This window comes from Anthonomus grandis, chromosome 7, assembly GCF_022605725.1.
Source record: "Anthonomus grandis grandis chromosome 7, icAntGran1.3, whole genome shotgun sequence".
Lineage (NCBI taxonomy): Eukaryota > Metazoa > Arthropoda > Insecta > Coleoptera > Curculionidae > Anthonomus > Anthonomus grandis.
The window spans coordinates 5,262,100-5,282,486 of record NC_065552.1 but is presented as its reverse complement, the minus strand read 5'-3'; the positions used below and the strand labels follow the sequence as shown (position 1 = coordinate 5,282,486).

At 32.1% G+C, this 20,387-nt stretch overlaps 1 protein-coding gene across 2 annotated transcripts in view; it reads left to right on the top strand.

Annotated features, from left to right (window-relative positions):
- Positions 1–4,739: 4,739 nt before the first annotated feature.
- The window catches only part of LOC126738989 (cadherin-related tumor suppressor), a 452,924-nt gene continuing 437,276 nt past the window's right edge, over positions 4,740–20,387 (top strand). The window contains exons 1-3 of one of the 2 annotated variants that reach the window (XM_050444511.1): positions 4,740–5,898; positions 16,763–17,277; positions 19,155–20,369. In XM_050444511.1, the coding sequence (XP_050300468.1) occupies positions 5,210–5,898; positions 16,763–17,277; positions 19,155–20,369 (2,419 nt within the window). In that variant the 5' untranslated portion in view covers positions 4,740–5,209. The remainder of the gene's footprint in view (positions 5,899–16,762; positions 17,278–19,154; positions 20,370–20,387) is intronic. The other variant, XM_050444509.1, reaches the window with a different exon arrangement.

The following is a 20,387-nucleotide window of genomic DNA, read 5'->3' as shown; positions in this document are numbered from 1 at the left end:
AAGCCCATATTACCTAATATCAAAGATATATCAATATAGATTTTTCTGCTATACAATTTATATACGAATTTTTAATAATGCATAATTTAAAAGGAAAGCTTTAGTATATTTTTAGCTGTAATAATATTAATTATATTAGTACTTATATTCCTAGGAAGGTACTTTGGCACCCTTACCACTATTTTAAGATTTATTTAAGAATACGTGATTGATTCAGCATAATTCTGGAATTTTAAATTCTATTGTCAACTGTATTGAAATTTTCAATTATTATAATAAATGTATTGTTAGTTACATTGTTGGGTTTAGGAATCACAAAATAAATCCAATTTTGCTAAAGTTGGCCAATGTTTTACAAAATATATTTGCACAATAGAAGTGTTTTGTACAACCAATTACAATTTGTACCTAAACCATGTATTTTAATTTAAATTTTTTATTTTTTAAAATTGAATATTTAAAATATTACAATTAAATAACTGTTTTGATTTGAAAAATATTTTCGAAAAAAATCAATTATATAATAGAAAAACTCAAAAGTATTTTTTAACCAAAAATCGTCAAAAATGTAATAAGTTTAGGCTAATTTAATTAAAAATTGTAATAATTTAACGCTATTTTTATTGCAAAATATTTTTTATTTTTTTGTTTATTTCTAGAAATGTTGAAATGAAATGAAAACTTTTGCTAGTTCTTGGTTACTATATTTTAATTTTTATTTATCTACATAATTAAACCTCTGTATAAAATGTTTTTTAACGTTATTTTTAGAATAAGAAATAATATTTTTACTTAAATTTAAAATTTTAAAATTAAACTTTAGGTTTCGTCTTTTATTTTTTCAGAAAATTTAATTTTATATTAGTCCTTTAAAAGTAAATATACAAAATTAAATTATTTGGAATTTTTGAAACAAAGGCAACGGTAAATTTAATTTACTCATGGAATTAACATTTAAATAAAACTTTAATTAATTTTTTTTAACAATTATTCAAAATTATTATTTTTTTTAATTAAAATTTTTTAATGCATTTTTTTACATATATTATTGCTATTTTACTTTCTATGTATTTTTAATTATACCAGCTAGTTTAGAAAATTATTAAAATAATAATTCTTGTTTTAAAAAAATTGGAATACAAACATTTTAATTTGAAATATTTTAATTCAATTTTACTTAATTTCGATCAACTTGCCAATCAATTATGCAACGAAAAATTAATTAATGTTTAATTTTTGTGAGATTTTAATTAAATTAACCTGGAACTTTAAAAGAGTTTTTGTTGTATATATCTTATATAATTGATTTTTTTCCCAAAACAATTATTTAGTACTAATAACATAGACATTTAATTTTTTCAATTAGATTAAATAATTTTGTTTTTTGATTTTTAGAGTAAAAACACATAGTCACATAATTTTTTATAAAAATAATGACAAATCTAAGAATTAATAAAATGTTATTATAATTTAAAATATTTTAGACATACTTTAAAATGAGTTATATTTTTACGTTTTACTTTAATATTTGATTATTCTTTTTAAATTAAACTATGTATTTATTAAATCAAATTTTTCCTTCTAAATTAAATTATCTCTTAATATCATTTATTCTTAGAGAATCGTTTAAATTTTTGTTGATACAACAAGGACAGATGTATAGAGGAAAGCTATTTGGAAACAACATATTAGCAATCCCTTCGCAGATGATAGACTGCAGTTGATCAGAAGATAATCACTTGCCTGGACCGTCAATTGTCATAAAAGAAATTGTTGGAGCAATAAAAAGTTTGAAAGATAAATAAACAATTGGACCAGATGTAGTATCTGTTCAATTGCTCAAACTACTGGACAACAAAAGTGCTAAGAGGCTTTTCAACAAAATTAACAACATAGGAAAATTCCCAACGAAATGGCTTACATCTGTTTATATCCCACTCCCAAAAAAGAACAACTTAACAAGATGTGAAAATCATAGATTGATCATCTTGATGAGTCACTCTCTGAAAGTGTGTCTGAAGCTTCATTCACTACAGAATTTCCAAGTCGGTTCTCACAAATTGGATTTAGAAGAGGTCTCAGTACGAGAAAGGTACTGGTCGCAACACAAGTCTTGGTTCAAAAATATGACGATCAGAGAAAAGATGTAATAGATTATGAGAAAGCATTTGATACAGTGCAACATCATAAACTCGTTGTGAAACTGAGGCAACTTGACATAGATCAAGAAGACATACGCTGTATTGAAAACTTTTACTGGAATCAATCATCTACAGTTAGATTTGCCAAGAAAGTTACAAAAGGACTGAAAAACCTTAGAGATGTAAGACAGAGGTATGTTCTCTTCCCACTTCTATTTAACATTTACTTTAAAAACGTTGTATAAGAACCTCTCGAAGGACGACTATTAGACATTTAAGTAAATGGGACATGGATCAACAATATACGGTATGCAAATGATAGCAGATAATATTAATGACCTCCAAAAGCTCCTGGACATACTTGAAATACAAAACCCTCATACTATAATCAACACATAGAACGAGTAAGAAAGTTTCACTATCTGGGGTCATGGTTATGTAAAGACGTAGAAATCAAATGGCAAATAGAAAAAGTGAACAGCTCATTCATGAGATTCAAAAATATCTTTACAAACTCTGACTTTGACCTCAATCTTAGAATAAGATTCACAAAAAGTTACGTATGGTCCGTACTGTTGTAAAGTATAGAAGACTAGACATCAAAGGTTTGAGAACGATAGGAAGAGAACGGGAATTGTTGAACAGAATAAAATGCAGGGAAACAGCTTACCTAATTAAATCGAGATAAATGAGACTGAGCGCCATCTCTTGGATTTTCTAAGGATTGAATGAGTCTCGTAATATTTACACGGGAAGGGTCGTAACACTTCTTCAAGGTATGCGACTCATGGTCACTTTAGAGGTTTATAATTTCATCAACGGTAGTTAATTATTATCAGTTAATTAATTAATTTAATTTAATTACATGACTAGCCGATCATCGCTGACGAAGTTAAATTATATAGATAGTATTTGAGTTATAGTGGACTGATCCAGAGGAACCTCTTAAGGTTAAGTTAGTACTATCCTTTGAATGGTCTAATATAATAGACGTTTTGTCATAACAATTTCCAGGACACTTACTATTACTTTTTAAATGGGCAAATAATAGTAATAGTGGAAACAATGAGGGATTTGGATCTGAATTATTTATAAATTTTTAAAAATCGTTGATACCAAATTATTAAAAAAGTATCTCAGGCAGTACGTAGACGTAGAGTGGATCGTTCGACGTTCCCAAGATTTTAGTGTGCATTTGTACGATTGGCTGGTAAAAACTAGTCAATGATGCGTAGAAGAACCAAATACTACTCTTGTAATTAAATTTCAGAAACGTTTGCATATGCCTAACAAACCAACCAATTAAAAGGGCTAGTTTTTCTATTTTTGAGAATATATACAGGAAATTTAATTTAATTGGAATATTCGTATAAGAGTCTTAAGAATTATTTAAAATATATCCATATTTCTGAGGATAAATCTGGTTTGGGAAGTTATATAGCAGTCTTCGTTGGAATATTTTTCTTATTGACAGGGTGAACTATCAATGTCAAGAATGTGAAGAGGTGACATCTATTAACCAACAACACAAGCGCCATAAATTCCGCTTGAAAGAGCCAATTTCTCACGTGACTTGGTAATAAACCACGTGACCCCATAAATCTTGTTGACAGTTGACGCGGAATTTAAATTAACGGCAATCAATGAAATATTGAAATTTTCTTAGCACAATTAGAGACTTTTGTGACACATCGCCTCCTTAATGCTTCTAAAATATTCAGAGATGTCTCAGACCATTAATATAACCTCCATTGACCTTTAAAGAATTCTCTTCTTATGTTACTTGTTGATGTTCACGTGACGAAATTAATTTTACAGTTGGCACGTAATTCAAAATAATAATTCAATTTTGGTGTTATACTGTTACTATATGGCAAGCTTAGTCTTAGTCTTAATCTTAGGAGCACTGTCTAAGTATAAATTGGTGCACGGGCTTGTAGGGCTGTACAGCAAACTAAAAATATAATTTTTCTACAGATTATGGTAAGATCCACCTTCTGTTTTAGATGTGTGGCAGTAACAAACCTACGGTTCATATTCTCTCCAGATTAAATAGTGTATTGATAACAGTATAATAATACTAGGAACACTCATATACTTAAAGAACAACAATTTACTACTACAAGTCCATTTGCTCATTTGCTTCAATTATTAATTAAAATGAAAATAGATGGAAGAAGAGGCTAGGGCAGAAAGGTAATGTGGTTCCAAAATATCAAACATTGAACGGAAATATGAGTCATAGGAAAATTGAGTCACCAAAGATAAGAAAAAATGGTCAGAAATGATCGGAGAATTCATTAATGAATAGCAGCGAAAGAAGAAAATTGTTTCTTTAAATTAGGAAAAAAATGTTTTGTTCTTATTTTTCTTACAATACTTTCAATAAAAAAAATTAAGCTGAATTTTTGTCACTCAATCTCAAAACATAATTTTAATTCAATAAACCATACATTAATTAAGCTTAAACCCCGCGGTACCAACCAAGCAAAACCCCCCCGGTTCCAATCATCGCTGCCCAATCCGGCACCACCGCCTTCATCAGCACCACGCAAGAACCACCTCCCATCTGCCGAAGAAATCGGTACTCCTTCAGTCAACATCTTCGGGTCGCGCAGGTACCACCAGGTACCACCGGCTATAATAAACCTGTTTACACGGTAACCGGGACTTTATTTTTCTTACATAAAAACACTTTTGTTTGTTCGGACTATTGTTTAGTGTCTTTAGTGTAACAGCAATTGCTGGATGGTATACTTGCCCGCTCAACCAACAGACCTGTGCTCCAGTGAGGATTTTTCAGTGATGCTGCTACGCTCCTCGGTGTGTTTATAACCGAGAGGTTCTCTGATCTCTCGATCGGCCATATTGCATACCACAGTGAGCGAGAGGCCGATAGGGCCTTAATAGTGTGTCGGAGCGAGACCGAGTGATAACTGAAGATATTACAAGGGGCAAGGGACTGTGGAATGTTAGATTGAAGAATAGACGACTCCTGGACACGTGGATTTCAGTAGGAAGAATATCTGTGATAATGCTTAGCTAGTGATCGTTTTAAAACGAGGAAAATGTTGAGCCTTGAAAATATTCGAGTCTCAACGTGCTTTTTGTTGGTGGTTTTGGTGGGCGCTCAAGGGCCTGGACCTGGTCCTGGAAGAAGGGACAAGTATGCCGATCAAAATATGCAGAGTAGGGCGGTGGATACGAGGGTGAACTTTGAAATACCCGAGGGGCAACCCAAGGGTACCGTGGCTGGAAAAATCCCTACGAAACCAGGATTCACTTATCGTTTCAACGAGGCTCCCAGGGAATTTATCCTGGATCCGGTCACAGGTGAGATCAAGACCAACGTAATCCTGGATCGGGAAACGTTGAAAAATGACCGCTACGACTTGGTGATCCTTTCCAGTCAGCCCACATATCCGATTGAAGTTCGGATAATCGTCACTGATATAAACGATAATTCTCCGGAGTTTCCAGAGTCGAGTATCGCGATCAGTTTTTCGGAAAGTGCAGTGGCCGGTACGAGATTGCTGTTGGATGCAGCCACCGATAAGGATATTGGTGTTAATTCAGTGAGTGATAATTATAAAATAATTGCGGGAAACGAGGATAAAAAGTTTAGGTTAGTGGTGACGACGAATCCCACGGGGGATTCGTCGTATTTGCATCTGGAAACCACCGGGAAGCTGGATAGGGAGACCCAGGGATTTTATAATTTGAATGTTAGTGCACAGGATGGCGGGAAACCTCCAAGGTAAGTGGGAGATTTCTTTGAATTTTAACTTGGTGAGTTTGGATTATAGAGGAGAATTTTTGTGGAAATGAGTGTGTGTCTTGGGCTCGTATTCATAGTTGGTCCTAATAAGATCTAAAAAAATAGTATTTAATATTACATTTTAAAAAATTTATATTAGTCTAAATGTAGAGGAGAAACATTGGTACAAAACCGCTTTAAAAATCATATAAAAAAATAACATGATACTCAATTTCAACTATTTTGCTCCGATAAATGCAATAATAAAATTACATGATCTGAACCACCTGCAGTGACTGGAATATTTTTTTTAAGTACTCTAAAAGCTCTTCCAGGCAATTGAGGATGAACACACAGTATTCTGAGTCAATATAATTATAATAATAATAATAATAATAATAATAAGACGTTTATTAGTCACCAAGAAATTACAGCAATTAAGCACAAAGAATACTAATAGGTAGGTGTATTAACTCTTACAATATTTCAAATATTACAAAATTCCACTAAATATTGAGTATTTCATCATTTACCAATAACAAAAAAAATCGAAGAATTTATAACTAAATAAAAAAGCTAATAATACAAGGTGATCAACAGGCCATAATATGCAGATTTACAGAGATATCCCTTACACAAAAGGCTCCCTGAATTCTGTAAAGGCCAAAAAAAATAAAAAAAAGACAATAATTTAAAAATTTAATAATAAATATTCTACTAAAAAAAGAAAGAACATACCTAACGGGAGCACGGGAAGAGGATCAGGATATGAAAGAAAATATGAGGGGAAGGGAAGATGAGGAAATATAGCGATTTATGGCAACGTTTAAAGCCTTTCAGGAACAAAATCATGAACAATATTATCCACAAAAACGTTAAAAAAAAATTCACTCATACACATAATATACGGCTCTTTATTTTGAATTTTGCATTTCTAGATAATTTGAGCGTTTTATTACAGGGATCTGAACTAAATAGAGTGCCCGGAATATTCCTTTAAGTACTTTGAGAACTCTTAAGAGTAAACTGTGTAAATCTACGACTATTTTTGTTAAATCCTGCAATTCTAGATAAACTGAGAGTCTCATTCCAGGGATCTGAGTTACTTTGAGTATCTGGAATAATCTTCTAATTACCCTGAGAGCTCTTACAGGCTCTTGAGAGTAATTTGAGTTAGTTTACAACTATTTTTGTTGGATCTTCAATTTCTATGCAGGAAAGTATAATTCTAGGAAGTATCATTCACATATCGGAGTATTATTCTAGGAATCTGAGCCAGTTATAGTGCCTAAAATAATCCAAATAAAGTATTTTTAAAGCTCTTACAGACCACTGAAAGTAATCTGAGTCAACCTACGACTCTCTTCCTTCATTAGAATTTGCATTTCTAGATAATGTAATAATCTTATTCCAGGGATCTAAGCCTTGAAGTGTCTGGAATAGTCTTCTAAGTCTTCTAATTTTATAAGAGTAATTTAAGTCAATTTATGACTCTTGAAATTCTAAATAATACTGGAATCTTATTCCAGGGACCTGAGCTAATTGGAGTACCTGGATTAACAATTTAATTACTCTGAGAGCTTTTGTAGACAGTTCAGGGTAATCTAAGTCAATCTGCTATTCTCTGGCCTGAGCTATTTGGAGTACCTAGAATACTCTTCTAAGTACTCTTAAATACTACTGAGTCAATCTAAAATTCTCATCTACAATTTAAGATAATCTGAGAGTCTTATTTAAGCGATCTAAACTAAGGAGAGTGTTTGAAATATTGTTCTAAGTACTTTGAGAGCTCTTTCAAGTAATTGGGCGTAATCTGAGTTAATCTGCAGCTCCCTGTTTTGAAGCCTGTAATTCAAGATAATTTGCGAGTCTCATTTCAGGGACTTGTTGAGTACCTGGAATAATCTCCTAAGTACTTTAAGAGCTCTTCAAGGCAATGCAGAGTAATTTGAGTCACTCTGCGACTCTTTCTCTGTAATTCTAGATAAAGTGAGAATTTCATTCTAGGAATCTGAGCTAGTTGGAGTATCTGGAAAATTTTTCTTGGAATTCTGAAAGCTCTTCTGGGTCAACCTGCGCATCCCTCTTTTGAATATTGCAATTCTAGATAATCTGATAATCGCATTCGAGGGAGCTGAACTAGTTGCAGTACCTGTAATATCTTTTTAATTACTCCGAGAGGTTTTAAACGCAATTTGGGATGATTTAAGCCAATTAGCGACTTTCTGTTTTAAATCTTGCAATTTTAATATTAATGAATCCAAAACTCCAATTTACATGTTTCAAATATATTGAATACAAAGTCAACAGATTATGCGTGTTTTTCTCCTGTACTGGGCATCGTCTTATGTTCTTCTTTCGTATTCATTAATAAAAAAAAAACAGATCGACACTACATGTTTCAAGTCCAGGTTAAAAATTAAAAGTTATCAAATTAGGACGCAGTCTAGTTATCACGGAAAAAAAATATAAACAAAACAAAAGATTTATTTTTTAAATATAGAATAATAACTGCCTTAAATTAGACAAAAATAAACCATCTAGAATCTTAAAAAAATACTACTTTTCAACTTAAATTACTAAAGGTTCCAACCATAAGAATATACTTCTCAACTGCCTTAAGTTAAAAGAATAAAACTGGTGAACTGCTTAAGATTAAACAAATGAACTGCTCGAATGCGTAGCAAATAAATCCTTGAAAGAATAACCAGACTGTGTCATTTGCCTGGAATAAACAACTCCTTATTTCGAAAAAATATATAACATTATTAAAATTGAAATTATAAAATTATTACTAACCGAATACATAAAATTTAATATAAAATCCAAAATTAAAAATATTTTATGACCTGCTGCTTGGAATTTAGAAAAAAAAAACCTTTGAACTATTTTAAATGGTTTATGAACGACTAAATTGCCTCGGTCTACCTGAAATGGGGATCTAAACCCCTAGACGATTAAAACTTATTAATTACCTGAAATAAATAAAAATTAACTACTTTATTGCCTGATGTAAAAATAAATCCACGACTGCCTGTAATAAAAATGCAGCTTATCTTATAAAACTAATCAACTGCGATAAATTTAAAAAATTGAAAAATATATTTTGAGTACCTCCCTAAACTATCTGAAATAAATTAGAGAAAATTGCTAGGTTGTCTAAAAACCAAATTAAAATTATATTAACTGCTTGACTGCCTGATAAGTTAATCCATATTTTTTTGTAAAATCTCTAAAATATAAGCAACTGCCTATTTAGTGAAACATCAGCTAATTGAGTGATAAACAAATCCATAACCTAAACTGCCAAAAATTTTAAAAAACGTCTATATCTCAACTGTCTATGAAAATTACGCTCTTTTTCGCTTTAATAAATATATATTCTTTCTGGAATTTAAAATTAGAAAATCAATCGTAGTACCTGATAAAAAGTAAATTCACGATTTTCATATTTAGTGAAACTCAATAATTACTTGGATATTTAATAAAAAAGTTATCGATAACCGGAACTTTCTAAAATTAAATAATATATATTTTCTTTTTGTGCAGTGGCATGAAATTAATCCGAATATCTTCACCCTAAACCATTTAACACAATTAATAGATTGCCGAGAATTCGATAAGAACTTGATTTTAACTTCTTAAGAAAATTGAAAATCTAGCTTAAGTTTTATCAAAATTATGTAACTCCTTAAAATTTTTAAAAAATCAGGAATTATAAGGGTAAAACTAATGAACTGCCTAGATTTAAAAAAAAAAATTATTCGACATTAGCCATACCTGAATACATCATAACAAAAACAATTTATAATACTAAAAAATATTTAATAATAATAATAATAATAATATTAATATTATTTAAATAACAGAGCATATCGGAGGACTATTTTTTGACCCCGATCCCGCACGGGGGATAATAATAATATTAATTATAACAATAATAAAAAGCTACATAGGAAAACTAAACATAAAAAAATATGTAATGCATATTATTGACAAATTCTAAATGTCGCATTCTCAAATAACAACAATCTATGGTATTAAATTGTTTAAAATAAAAAATATATACTTGAAAGGAAAATTACGCTCGTTTTCCCTTTAATCTTATAAATTTAACTACCTAGAATTTAAAATTAAATAATGAACTTCTTAACTATTTAAAAAAAAAGGAGGTTCCATCATAAACTGTTTAAAATAAACAACTGGTGAATTTATCAACTGCTTTATTACATGAAAAAAAATTTAATTTGCGACTACCTGGAATAAAAAGCTGCTTATTCCATAAAACTAATCATGATGTGATGAACGTAAGAAAATGTAAATTAATAAGAATCTAGAAAAATTTTAATTTCAGTGGCATAAAAGCAATTAGGCTCTAGATTAAGTCTAATAAAAAACTACTCGATTGTTTTTAATTTTTAACTTCTAAATTAAAAGAATAAAAGTGGTGAACTGCATAGATTTAACTGGTTATTGCATATAAATAAATTAAAAAAAAAATTGGTAGGTCTCCTGGAATTCAAAGTAAAAACTACATTTCCACTATATAGAATATAAAAAATTAACTGCTGTGACAATTAAATCATGACTTATTTAATTGCTTAACGACTTATTTAATGAATAACATTTAATGAGAAGCAAAGTTCTTTTTCTTGCTTATTTAATAAAATTATTCAACGGCCTAAGATGAAAAGAAAAAAAATTTTTAACTGTATAGAATTAAACAAAAAAAAACTGCCTGATTGCCTAATAAATAGTACGAATTTATTTAAAACTGCCTGAAATGAATAACCGTTTGCTTAGTCAAACTTATCAACTGCTTGGATGCCCACTATGCCTTAAATAAATTTTTACAAAACTGCTTAGAATTTACAATTAAGAACTTAACTGTCTCACTTCCTGATAAAAAATAAAGTTACGATTTGAATATAAACAATCTGAAGTAAAAAACTGTTTAAATAAACTTAATATTAAAATTAATGCCTGGAATCCAAAAAAAAACTATTTTAACTACCTAGAATTAGAAAACGACTTTGCTGCCTGATAAGTGAATTATCTCCTGAAATTCATAAATGACTACTATGTCTAAGATCAGAAAAAAAAGTTACTTCCTAGGATTAAGCAAAATAACTGCTTGATTGCCTAATAAGAAATTATTTTATGGAATTCATGTTTGCTTGTGAATCTGACAAAGAAATAATCTATATTCTAAATCCAAATGTACTTTATTAGTCGAAAAATAAAAAAATTGGTTGACAAAGCAAGAATGGTATACAAGTGAACGAAAACCATTAAATACATACAAAATCACAAAAATTAAATAAAATAATTTAAATATAAAGATTTAAAAAATTCAAACATTGGTATTAGACATTAATAGACAAATACACAAGGAAAATGAGAGAAAGTCAAATATTAAAGTGCATCCTGGTAGAATTATTTTATACTATAATAAGCCCAGTAGTAATATCTTAATTAAGTGATGAAAAGTTTTTAAATTTATTGCTAAAAGGTTGAGCACTTTCCTCCTTTCAAATACAAGTGACTTTATTAGTAAAAAATTTATTTTTTTTTGCAGCTGCCTAAAGATATTATGCGATTGCCTGAATTTCAAAGAAAAATGTTTACCTGTGCCTTTAAAAACTTACTCTCTTTTCACCTTTAATCTAATAAAAAAAATTAGCTGAAATTAAAACAAATAATCTGTCTAGAATTTAAAATACTAATTGACCACCGGATAAGAAGTAAATAAATACAAGATTTTTTGTAAACCGCATAAATTAAACAACAATTAAAAAATAATACATGCCATTGTTTAAAAATAATTCAAATATTAATTACACTATACAGCTTTAAATGACTAGATTGCCTAGAATAAGAAAAAGAATACAATTCAACTGCATAGGGAAAATAGATATCTGGCTTAATTTTAATAAAACTGTACATCTGCACAAAGAATTTAAATTGTAAAAAATGGTAAACTGCCTAGAATTTAAAAAAAATTAACTACTCTTTTTTGACCAGTGAAGAAATGACCAGTTTGTCAAGTATTTAAGAAAACTACAACTTAACGTCCTATAAAAAGTTTATCTTAAACTTAATTTTAATAAGACTACATACCTGCGTAAAATAAAAAAATTAAGTACTATTTTAAGACGATTTAAAAAGTTACTAGATTGCCTAAAATACAAAATAAAACTACTGCATATAAAAAATTAATCTTGACTTGAAATTTTAAATTAAAACTAATTAACTCCCCAAAATTAACAGGAAATCAGAAACTAAAAAAGTGCTGGTGAAATGCCTAAAATTAAGAAAATTAATACTTATTCCATAAAGCTTGCGAACTGCTTAAGTACCTGATGAAAAAATAATTCATAGCTATTAAAAGTAAACAATCTTGCGAAAAAAACTACTTTTTAAGTGTCTAGAATTAATAAAACTTGACTGCCTGATAAAAACTAATTTACTTTTATCAGGCAGGATTTATGCCTAGAGTAAATTAATATACTACATTGTTGTTATCTTTTGTATCTTCCAAGCACTTAAGAAAAAGGCAAAATCTTACACCAACTGTTTGAAATAAATAACTAAGAGAAGATTTTAACTTTTAAAAATGAACTGCTTGACTCAATTTACTCTCCCAATCCATGATTCCATTTTAGTAAATAATTGTTTATTTAGTGGAACTCGTCAACTATCTGAGTGCCTGATAAAATAAAGCAATCCTTAACCCATTCGCGGACAAAACAACATTTTTTGGGGTCTTCCAGAGACATTTTTTTTTTTTTTAGAATCGGCATGTCTTAAGGTCATAAATTAGATGTCATTTAGAATTTTTTTCTTTGTGATGTTTTTTCATAAAGAAACAGCCAGACTGATATTGCAGACCTGTCCCTTTGGATAATAACTTGCGTTATATAGGGACAAGACTGCTTACGCAAACAATATATTTATTGAAAGGTTGCATAGGTACTACGAAATAATATATCATGTATAAAAATAAAAGTTTTTATTCGCAAAAGTAAGAAACTACAAAAATATTAATTCATATGCTTATAACATAGGTATTACAAAAACCGAAATTCATTTATTGGAATGAAAATTTTCAAAGCATTGCCCAACACACAATGGGGGATGCGTTTCGCAAACCTTACATCTCCATGATGTCTGCCCGCGTTTGTCATGCTTAGAACACTGCAGGCATCGCAGGAAATGACTTTTGCGTTTAGAGTTGGGCGGGACTGGTATTTTTTCTAAGACATGTAGAACTTCAGGTACAATTGTCTCCTCACGTGTAGGTACAGCTGTAACGTGTGCCGCAGGGACTGAAACTTTTGCAGCTTTTGCTGCACCTTGGTTCACCAGTTTTCTTCCGTCTCTCAAATTGTTTGGATTCCCAAGTAATCCCCTAATGATACTCTCCCGAAATTAAAGTAAATTTGTTTTTGATTTTGTAATATCTCGATACAGCAAGAAACTATTTATAACTGTAACATCTAATAGATGAAATATCACCTTTTTTTACCATCTGATTGATTTTCTGAGGCAGCTTTAATAGGAAGTAAACTGATCACATCTGTCTACCCCTGACATATTCATGTTATATTCGTGAATTTCTTTTGGCTTTTGTAGTTTTTTCCCATAAGAATTCGAAACCTCTATCATCGTTAGGTGAAATTTGGTAGTAATGCACAAAATGGTCGCCTCTTTTGAGTTTTTTGTCGTAACTACTTTTGGGTTTTGTTTTCGATTTGATCTCAAAGTACCTGCCGTGTGATTTTTTCTACGAAGGAGAATTTTGGACAACCCCACGCTATTATAATAATTGTCCATTATCAAGTGATGACCTTTATCTAAAAATGGCTGCATTAGTCTGAATATCAATGCCTGTAGCTTAGAAACTTCTCCATCGTCCTGTTTTCCTTTATATATTTCAATGTTATGATTATACCCATTTGGAGAGCATAATTCAAAGAATTTAATTCCATATTTGGCACGTTTATTTTTTATATATTGCCTAAAGCTCAATCTGCCTCGGTGCAATAAAAGCGACTCATCCAGTGCTAATGCCTCTTCCGAGGAAAAGGCTTTTTGATAATTGCGTATCAAAATTCCTTGGTGCAGTTGAACGCCCATAGTAATTGCTCATACCTTCTTTCAGTCATTACGTTGGAAAATATGGGATAATAGTAAAGGGGATCCAAGGAGAATATTTTTCGCAGAGTTGAAAAACGTACTTGGGCTTGAAGAAGTGACAATCCAAAAAACATACACATTTCTTCAAAATTGGTGTTCGGAAATGATGCCATTCGCGCATACCTTGCATGGGGTCTGTTGGTCGTTTCCAATTTTTTTTCCATACTCATTAGTGCATGATGTCAAAAGATCCATCACTTCATCATCCCACAAAGTTTTGAAAACTTCCAGCGGTGATGGTACATGATCAAATCTTGATTTGATCCCAGCATTTGCGTTGTCAAAGTTGAAATCCGGAATGTCTTCAACGTCGCTGTGCCATTCCTTATCGCTGTCTGACTAATTAGAGCTTGGCGATGGTAACGAAGGTTCTGCGTCATTCGATGCTGAACTGATATCCTCGTTCTCAGAAGCGGTACTTTCTTGAGTTTCATCAGAGCTATTATTTGATGGAACATAGTCTTCATCCCCACTTTCAGAGTTGTGATAAGAATCCTCATCACTTTGTTGACTAGCCTCATCCGAACTCATCAGCAGTCTCGACTTCATCATAAAACTTCAATAGCCTAGCTTCTTCTTTTTCGTCCATTTTTCTGCAAAAAAAATAGAATTTTACTGGTACTGCCGAGACAAGTGGCTAATATAATACAGAATGTCCATTTACAGTATGTACTTGCCTAGATTTTCTGGCGAGGAGGGGCTCATGCAATGAGATGTTTTTTATCTGTTTTGGTTACCAAAATCTATACACATGGAAAAATTTTGAACCTAACCTAACTACCACACAACGAATTTTCGGGCTACACAGCTGCAGCTACATAAGCAAGAACGTGTAAAAACAAAATATTATACTATGCCCTAGTTATTTATTGTGTGCACTACTTTTCAATGTTAGTTTTCTATTATCACCACCAACTCCAGATTGAAACTGGCCAAAACCATATGTAAATACAATTTCCAAAAAAAAAATGAGCCCGTACTACTTATTTTTCACCTCTAAAACTTACCGAATACAGGTGCACTTTATTGGGACACAAACCACGTCTGATTGTCTAACCTTATGTAGAATTTGTCTGCACTTGCAGTCTTGGCGCCAAAAGATCAGCTGACTGTCAACACATGCGCAGGTTACATATATGCATACTATACGCTTCGTGGGACGATTCTCAGTATTATTGTAGTATTTAGTGGGACACAACAGATCTTTCTAAACCTTAGTGCACGCTAATAACGACTGCAATTGAAGACTTGTCCTCTGGGGACGATCAAATTGCGTCTTCATATGCAGGCGTGTCCCTGCACGTCTGTCTGCATATGTAGACGTGTCCGTGAATGGGTAAACTTAAATGTCTCAAGATTTACAAAAAAGTGAGGAAGTTGCCTGAAATTAACTTAAATATCACTAGTGTGTCTAAAAAAAATCTATGTTTCAAATGCATAGAAAATATTATTCTAAGGCTTAAATTTAATTAAGCTTTAATTTACTACATAATGGATTAAAGAAGAAAGATACTGATCTCTAAACTGTTTTATATGAATTAAACAAAAAACGAGGTTGCCTAGAGCCCAAAAAAAATTAAAACTGCGTTTATAAAAAAATAATTTTACTTTAATAAAAAATGTTCAGCTGCCCGAAATTAAGATAAAAAATACAAAAATTAAACCTAGTAGAATTTAAAATTATTTGTTTGACTGCCTGGCAATTAAATTAACGACATCTTTGTAAAATGCCTGTAACTAATAACTCCTTATTCTATACCTAAACTACCTAAAGTTAAGAATGGAGCTATGAAATTAAAAATTAATCAGACTTCCTGTGTTTTTTTCTTATATTCTAGTTTCTTAAATATTTAAAAAAAATGTCATATGACTACGTTAATTAGATTTTTTTAGGAAATTACGATTTTCCTGATATGCCGAACAATTTACATCTAAACTGTTTAAAAAAATTAAAAGAAAATGACTACCTAGGAGGAAAAAAATTTAATAGCTGCCTAGAACTTAAAAAAAAAGTGTTTGACTAAATAATAAAAAAATCTTGTCTGAAATAAATAACTGTTTATTCCATAAAAACAAGAAATTGCTTGGCTCCGTTCAAAAAAATTTATTATGCAAGTAAATGTATATTGTGAACGAAATTATAAAAAAAATCATTTGAGCATTAAAATTTATTCTTTTGTCTGCTGAACTGCATTAATTTTGTACCTAAAAACATGACAAAATTACCTGAAATTTACAAAACAAGCTGATTTTCAACTGCCTAAAGAAAATTAATGTATTTAGGTTATAGTAAAAGAGATTTCCCAAATGCCTGGAATAAAAAAATTCACTGCTTTGTTGCCTGATAAGAAGTAAGTCAGCTTTATAAATTTCCTTAAGCTAAGAAGAATTTCAGTGTCGAAAAGTAAAACAAAAAATATTTCAGTTGATCACTGAACTACTCAAAAAAATAAAAGAAAAATGACTAAGCTGCCCAAAATTTATCCTTTTTTAGCTAGAAACGTTCTAAAAATTTTTAGAAGGTACTACTATGAACACGAGCCCAAACCACCCTTAAAAATAATTTAACCTCGACACCTGTCACACCTTACAACTTATCATCGATCAACCTTAGTACCTCCATCATAGCTTCTTGGTACAAAAACCCTTACCTCTCTCTCTCTAGATACGGCTACCTCCAAGTAAACGTCACCATCCTAGACGTAAACGATAACCCACCAATATTCGACCATAGCGACTACATCGTTTCCCTCAACGAGAGTGTACCCCCAGGCACTCCCGTACTCCAAGTAATGGCCACAGACAACGATTTAGGCGATAACGCTAAACTAACCTATTACCTAAACGATAACGAACGACAGTTCACAGTAGATCCAGAAACGGGAGTGATATCGACGACAGAACCACTAAACTGTCCGGCACAACAAAACTGTCCGCAAAGCAAGAGTAGCTGTCCGAAAAGTTGCGTTTTCACGGTGTTCGCTAGGGACCATGGGATGCCAAGGCAGGACGGCAGGACTTATGTAACTGTAAACTTGTTAGATGCAAACGATCACAGTCCGGTGATTAAGTTTAGGTATTTTCCTGCTACCGCTGGATTTGCTACTGTAGACGAGAATGCTGGAAATGGGTCTGTGGTCGCTGCTGTTAGTGTGGTTGATCAGGACGATGGACTGAATGGTGAGTATGTTGTGAGTAAGATATTTGAGGCTCTTACAAATATTAAATTATTTATCTCTATATGTAGCTTCTACTAAGTTTATTTCATGAGCCTAGCTTCAGGAGATTAGAGTTTATTGAGCAAAGGCCCTAGGTTAAGGCAGTAAGTGCCTGCTGACGTAAAGCAAATTTCAAATCGTTATAACTCAAAAATTTAAAATCTTTCTGGGAAAACATTCACGGATTCTCATAGATAGTTACTTAAATTACAATTTTTATTCTTACACTTATGACTGTAGAGCCACTACCAAAGAAGTTACACCCGAATTTTTAATCATAACTGAATGTCAAGGAATCTTTTACTGAAAAAAGTCTGATATATCAGCTGATTTAAGATTAAGAGCTGATCTAGTAAAGTTATTATTGAAGACTAAGTTATTATCAATCAAATGAAGTGAATCTTATGATTCTACTTTCAACAGATCAAGAGCTATTCACTAAAGGCTGCAAGCTTGATACAGTTGAGGTCAACTGACTTTAAGCAAAGTTAAAATGACTGTATCTAGCTACTAGAACTAACACTGCTATTTTAAGAATTAAATTAGACTTCGATAGATAATTATTAAACTTCGATTTCGTGATCTTGACTTTAGAATGAAGTCCAAACAAGATATGGCAGATCTTTGTTGTATCATGGCTTCTAACCAGTTTTCTCGAAAACCGAATATCTTGTTTAATTTGACACTTACAACTTCAATTATTATTATGCAAGACTATGGTATTGTCAACCGAACGAAGTTTATTTCGTAAATTTATCTCATGTACATCAAAAATTATTCACTAAAGATCCGAGCTGTATGCAGCAGGGCTCCATTGACGTGAAGCAAAATTAAAATGGCTATATCTCATGAAGTAAAACTACAATTTAAATAGCGAAACTAGATTCCGGTAGATAATTTCTTATTCTTGAACTTTAATTCTATAATCTTGATGTTAAAATAGTAAGCAAAGAAGATATTGTTGATTTTCGTGTTGTGGCTTTATTGGAAGAAACCAGTTTTCTCGAATACCAAATATCTTTCTTGGATTAGGACTTACAACTACCATCCTAATTATTAATATTAAGAATTATGGTATTTTTAAGCGAATCAATTTTATTTCATAAGTTTATGTCAAGTACATCAAAAATTATTTACCAAAGATCCTGAGCTTTACGCAACAGGGCTCTACTGACGTGAAGCAAACTTGAAATAGCTGTATCTCATTAAGTAAAACTTCAATTTAAAAAGCAAAACTAGATTCTGATAGATAATGGCTTATTCTTGAACTTTGAGTTTATAATCATGACGTTAAAATAGTAAGCAAAGAAGTTATTGTTGATTTTCGTGTTGTGGCTTCGTTGGAAGAAACCAGTTTTCTCGAATACCAAATATCTTGGTTGGATTGGGACTTACAAATATAATCGTCATTATCAATATTAAAAACTATGCTATTTTTAAGCGAATCATATTTATTTTATAAGTTTATCTCAAGTACATCAAAAGTTATTCACGAAAGATTCCAAGCTTCACGCAGCAGAGCTCTACTGACGTAAAGCAAAATTAAAATGGCTGTATCTCATAAAACTAAACCTAAATTTAAAAAGTAAAACTAGGTTCCGATAGATAATTGCTTATTCTTGAAGTCCATCTAAAGCACGTCATAAAAAATTACACACCAAAGATCCCAAGCTTGATGCAACAAGGTGAAACTAAATTTAAATGATTATACTTCATGAATTAAGACTCTAATTCATAAAGTAAAACTAAATCAAATTACGTGAGGGCCTCACAACAATCGCATTCCAACTACCCCCAAAGTCTCCCCAACCGAAAACCCTTAACTTCATCAATTTTTAGGCGAAACCACTGTCAAAATAGTCGCAGGTAACGAGCTAAACAACTTCCGCCTAGACTACACCCCCAGTTTCGATATAGTGCGTGTAAACGGAGTCCTAGACAGAGAAGAAATCTCCAAATACAACCTGACAGTCGTAGCCACTGACAAAGGTAACCCCCCAAGAACCGCCACTGCTTTCCTAATCATTCATGTCAATGACGTCAATGATCACGAGCCAGTGTTTGAAAAAAGCGAGTACTCAGCTATCCTAAGTGAACTGGCTCCACCTGGGACCTACGTGGCTGGAATAACTGCCACAGATGAAGACACTGGGGTTAACGCTCAGATTTATTACGCTTTTGTTAGTGGCAATGAGAACCAGTGGTTCAAGATCAATCAGGACTCTGGACTGATAACCACAGTGGCAGCTCTGGATAGGGAGGTGCAAGGCACGGTGGAGTTGAACATCAGTGCCAGAGATGGAGGGCCTAATCCCAAATGGGCTTACACCCAACTAAAAGTTACCATCCTAGATGAAAACGATGGCTCTCCAGAGTTTTCTCAATCAAGAATCAACGTGTCCCTCTCAGAAAGCACCCCACCTGGAACCCTAGTAGCCATGCTTACAGCAGTAGATAGGGACCAAGGCACCAATGGCTCGGTAACATACTCCCTACACTCGAACGTCAAGCAAAAATACGACGAAACCTTTTTTCTGGATTCACTCACCGGACAATTAACCACAAAGAAAAAACTAGACAGGGAAGAGGTGCCTTTCTACGAGATTCAGGTGGTGGCAAGAGACCAAGGCATTCCCCCACAAAGCAGTACTGCCACAGTGTTTCTAAGAGTCCTAGACGAGAACGACAATGCTCCAGAATTTTATCCACAAAAGTACTTTAAAGCTGTGGCGGATGATTTGAAAATTGGCTCGTCAGTTTTGAGAGTGACCGCAACAGATCTGGATGAAGGAGATAATTCTGTTGTCACTTACAAAATCGAGGATCAACTAGACAGCTTGTTTTCCATTGATCAGTTTACTGGGGTGATCACTCTTAGGGGGAACCTCAAGGGCAGCTCCAAGCACATTTATAGAATACTTGTATCAGCAAAAGATAACGGAGACATGCGAGCTACTGAAGATGCAGTTGTGGAAGTAGTAAAGGAGAAATATATGGAGGAGCTGACCTTTGAAAACTATGGAGGATATGAGTTTCAGATCCTAGAAGATCTTGGTAAGTTTTTGTAAGTGT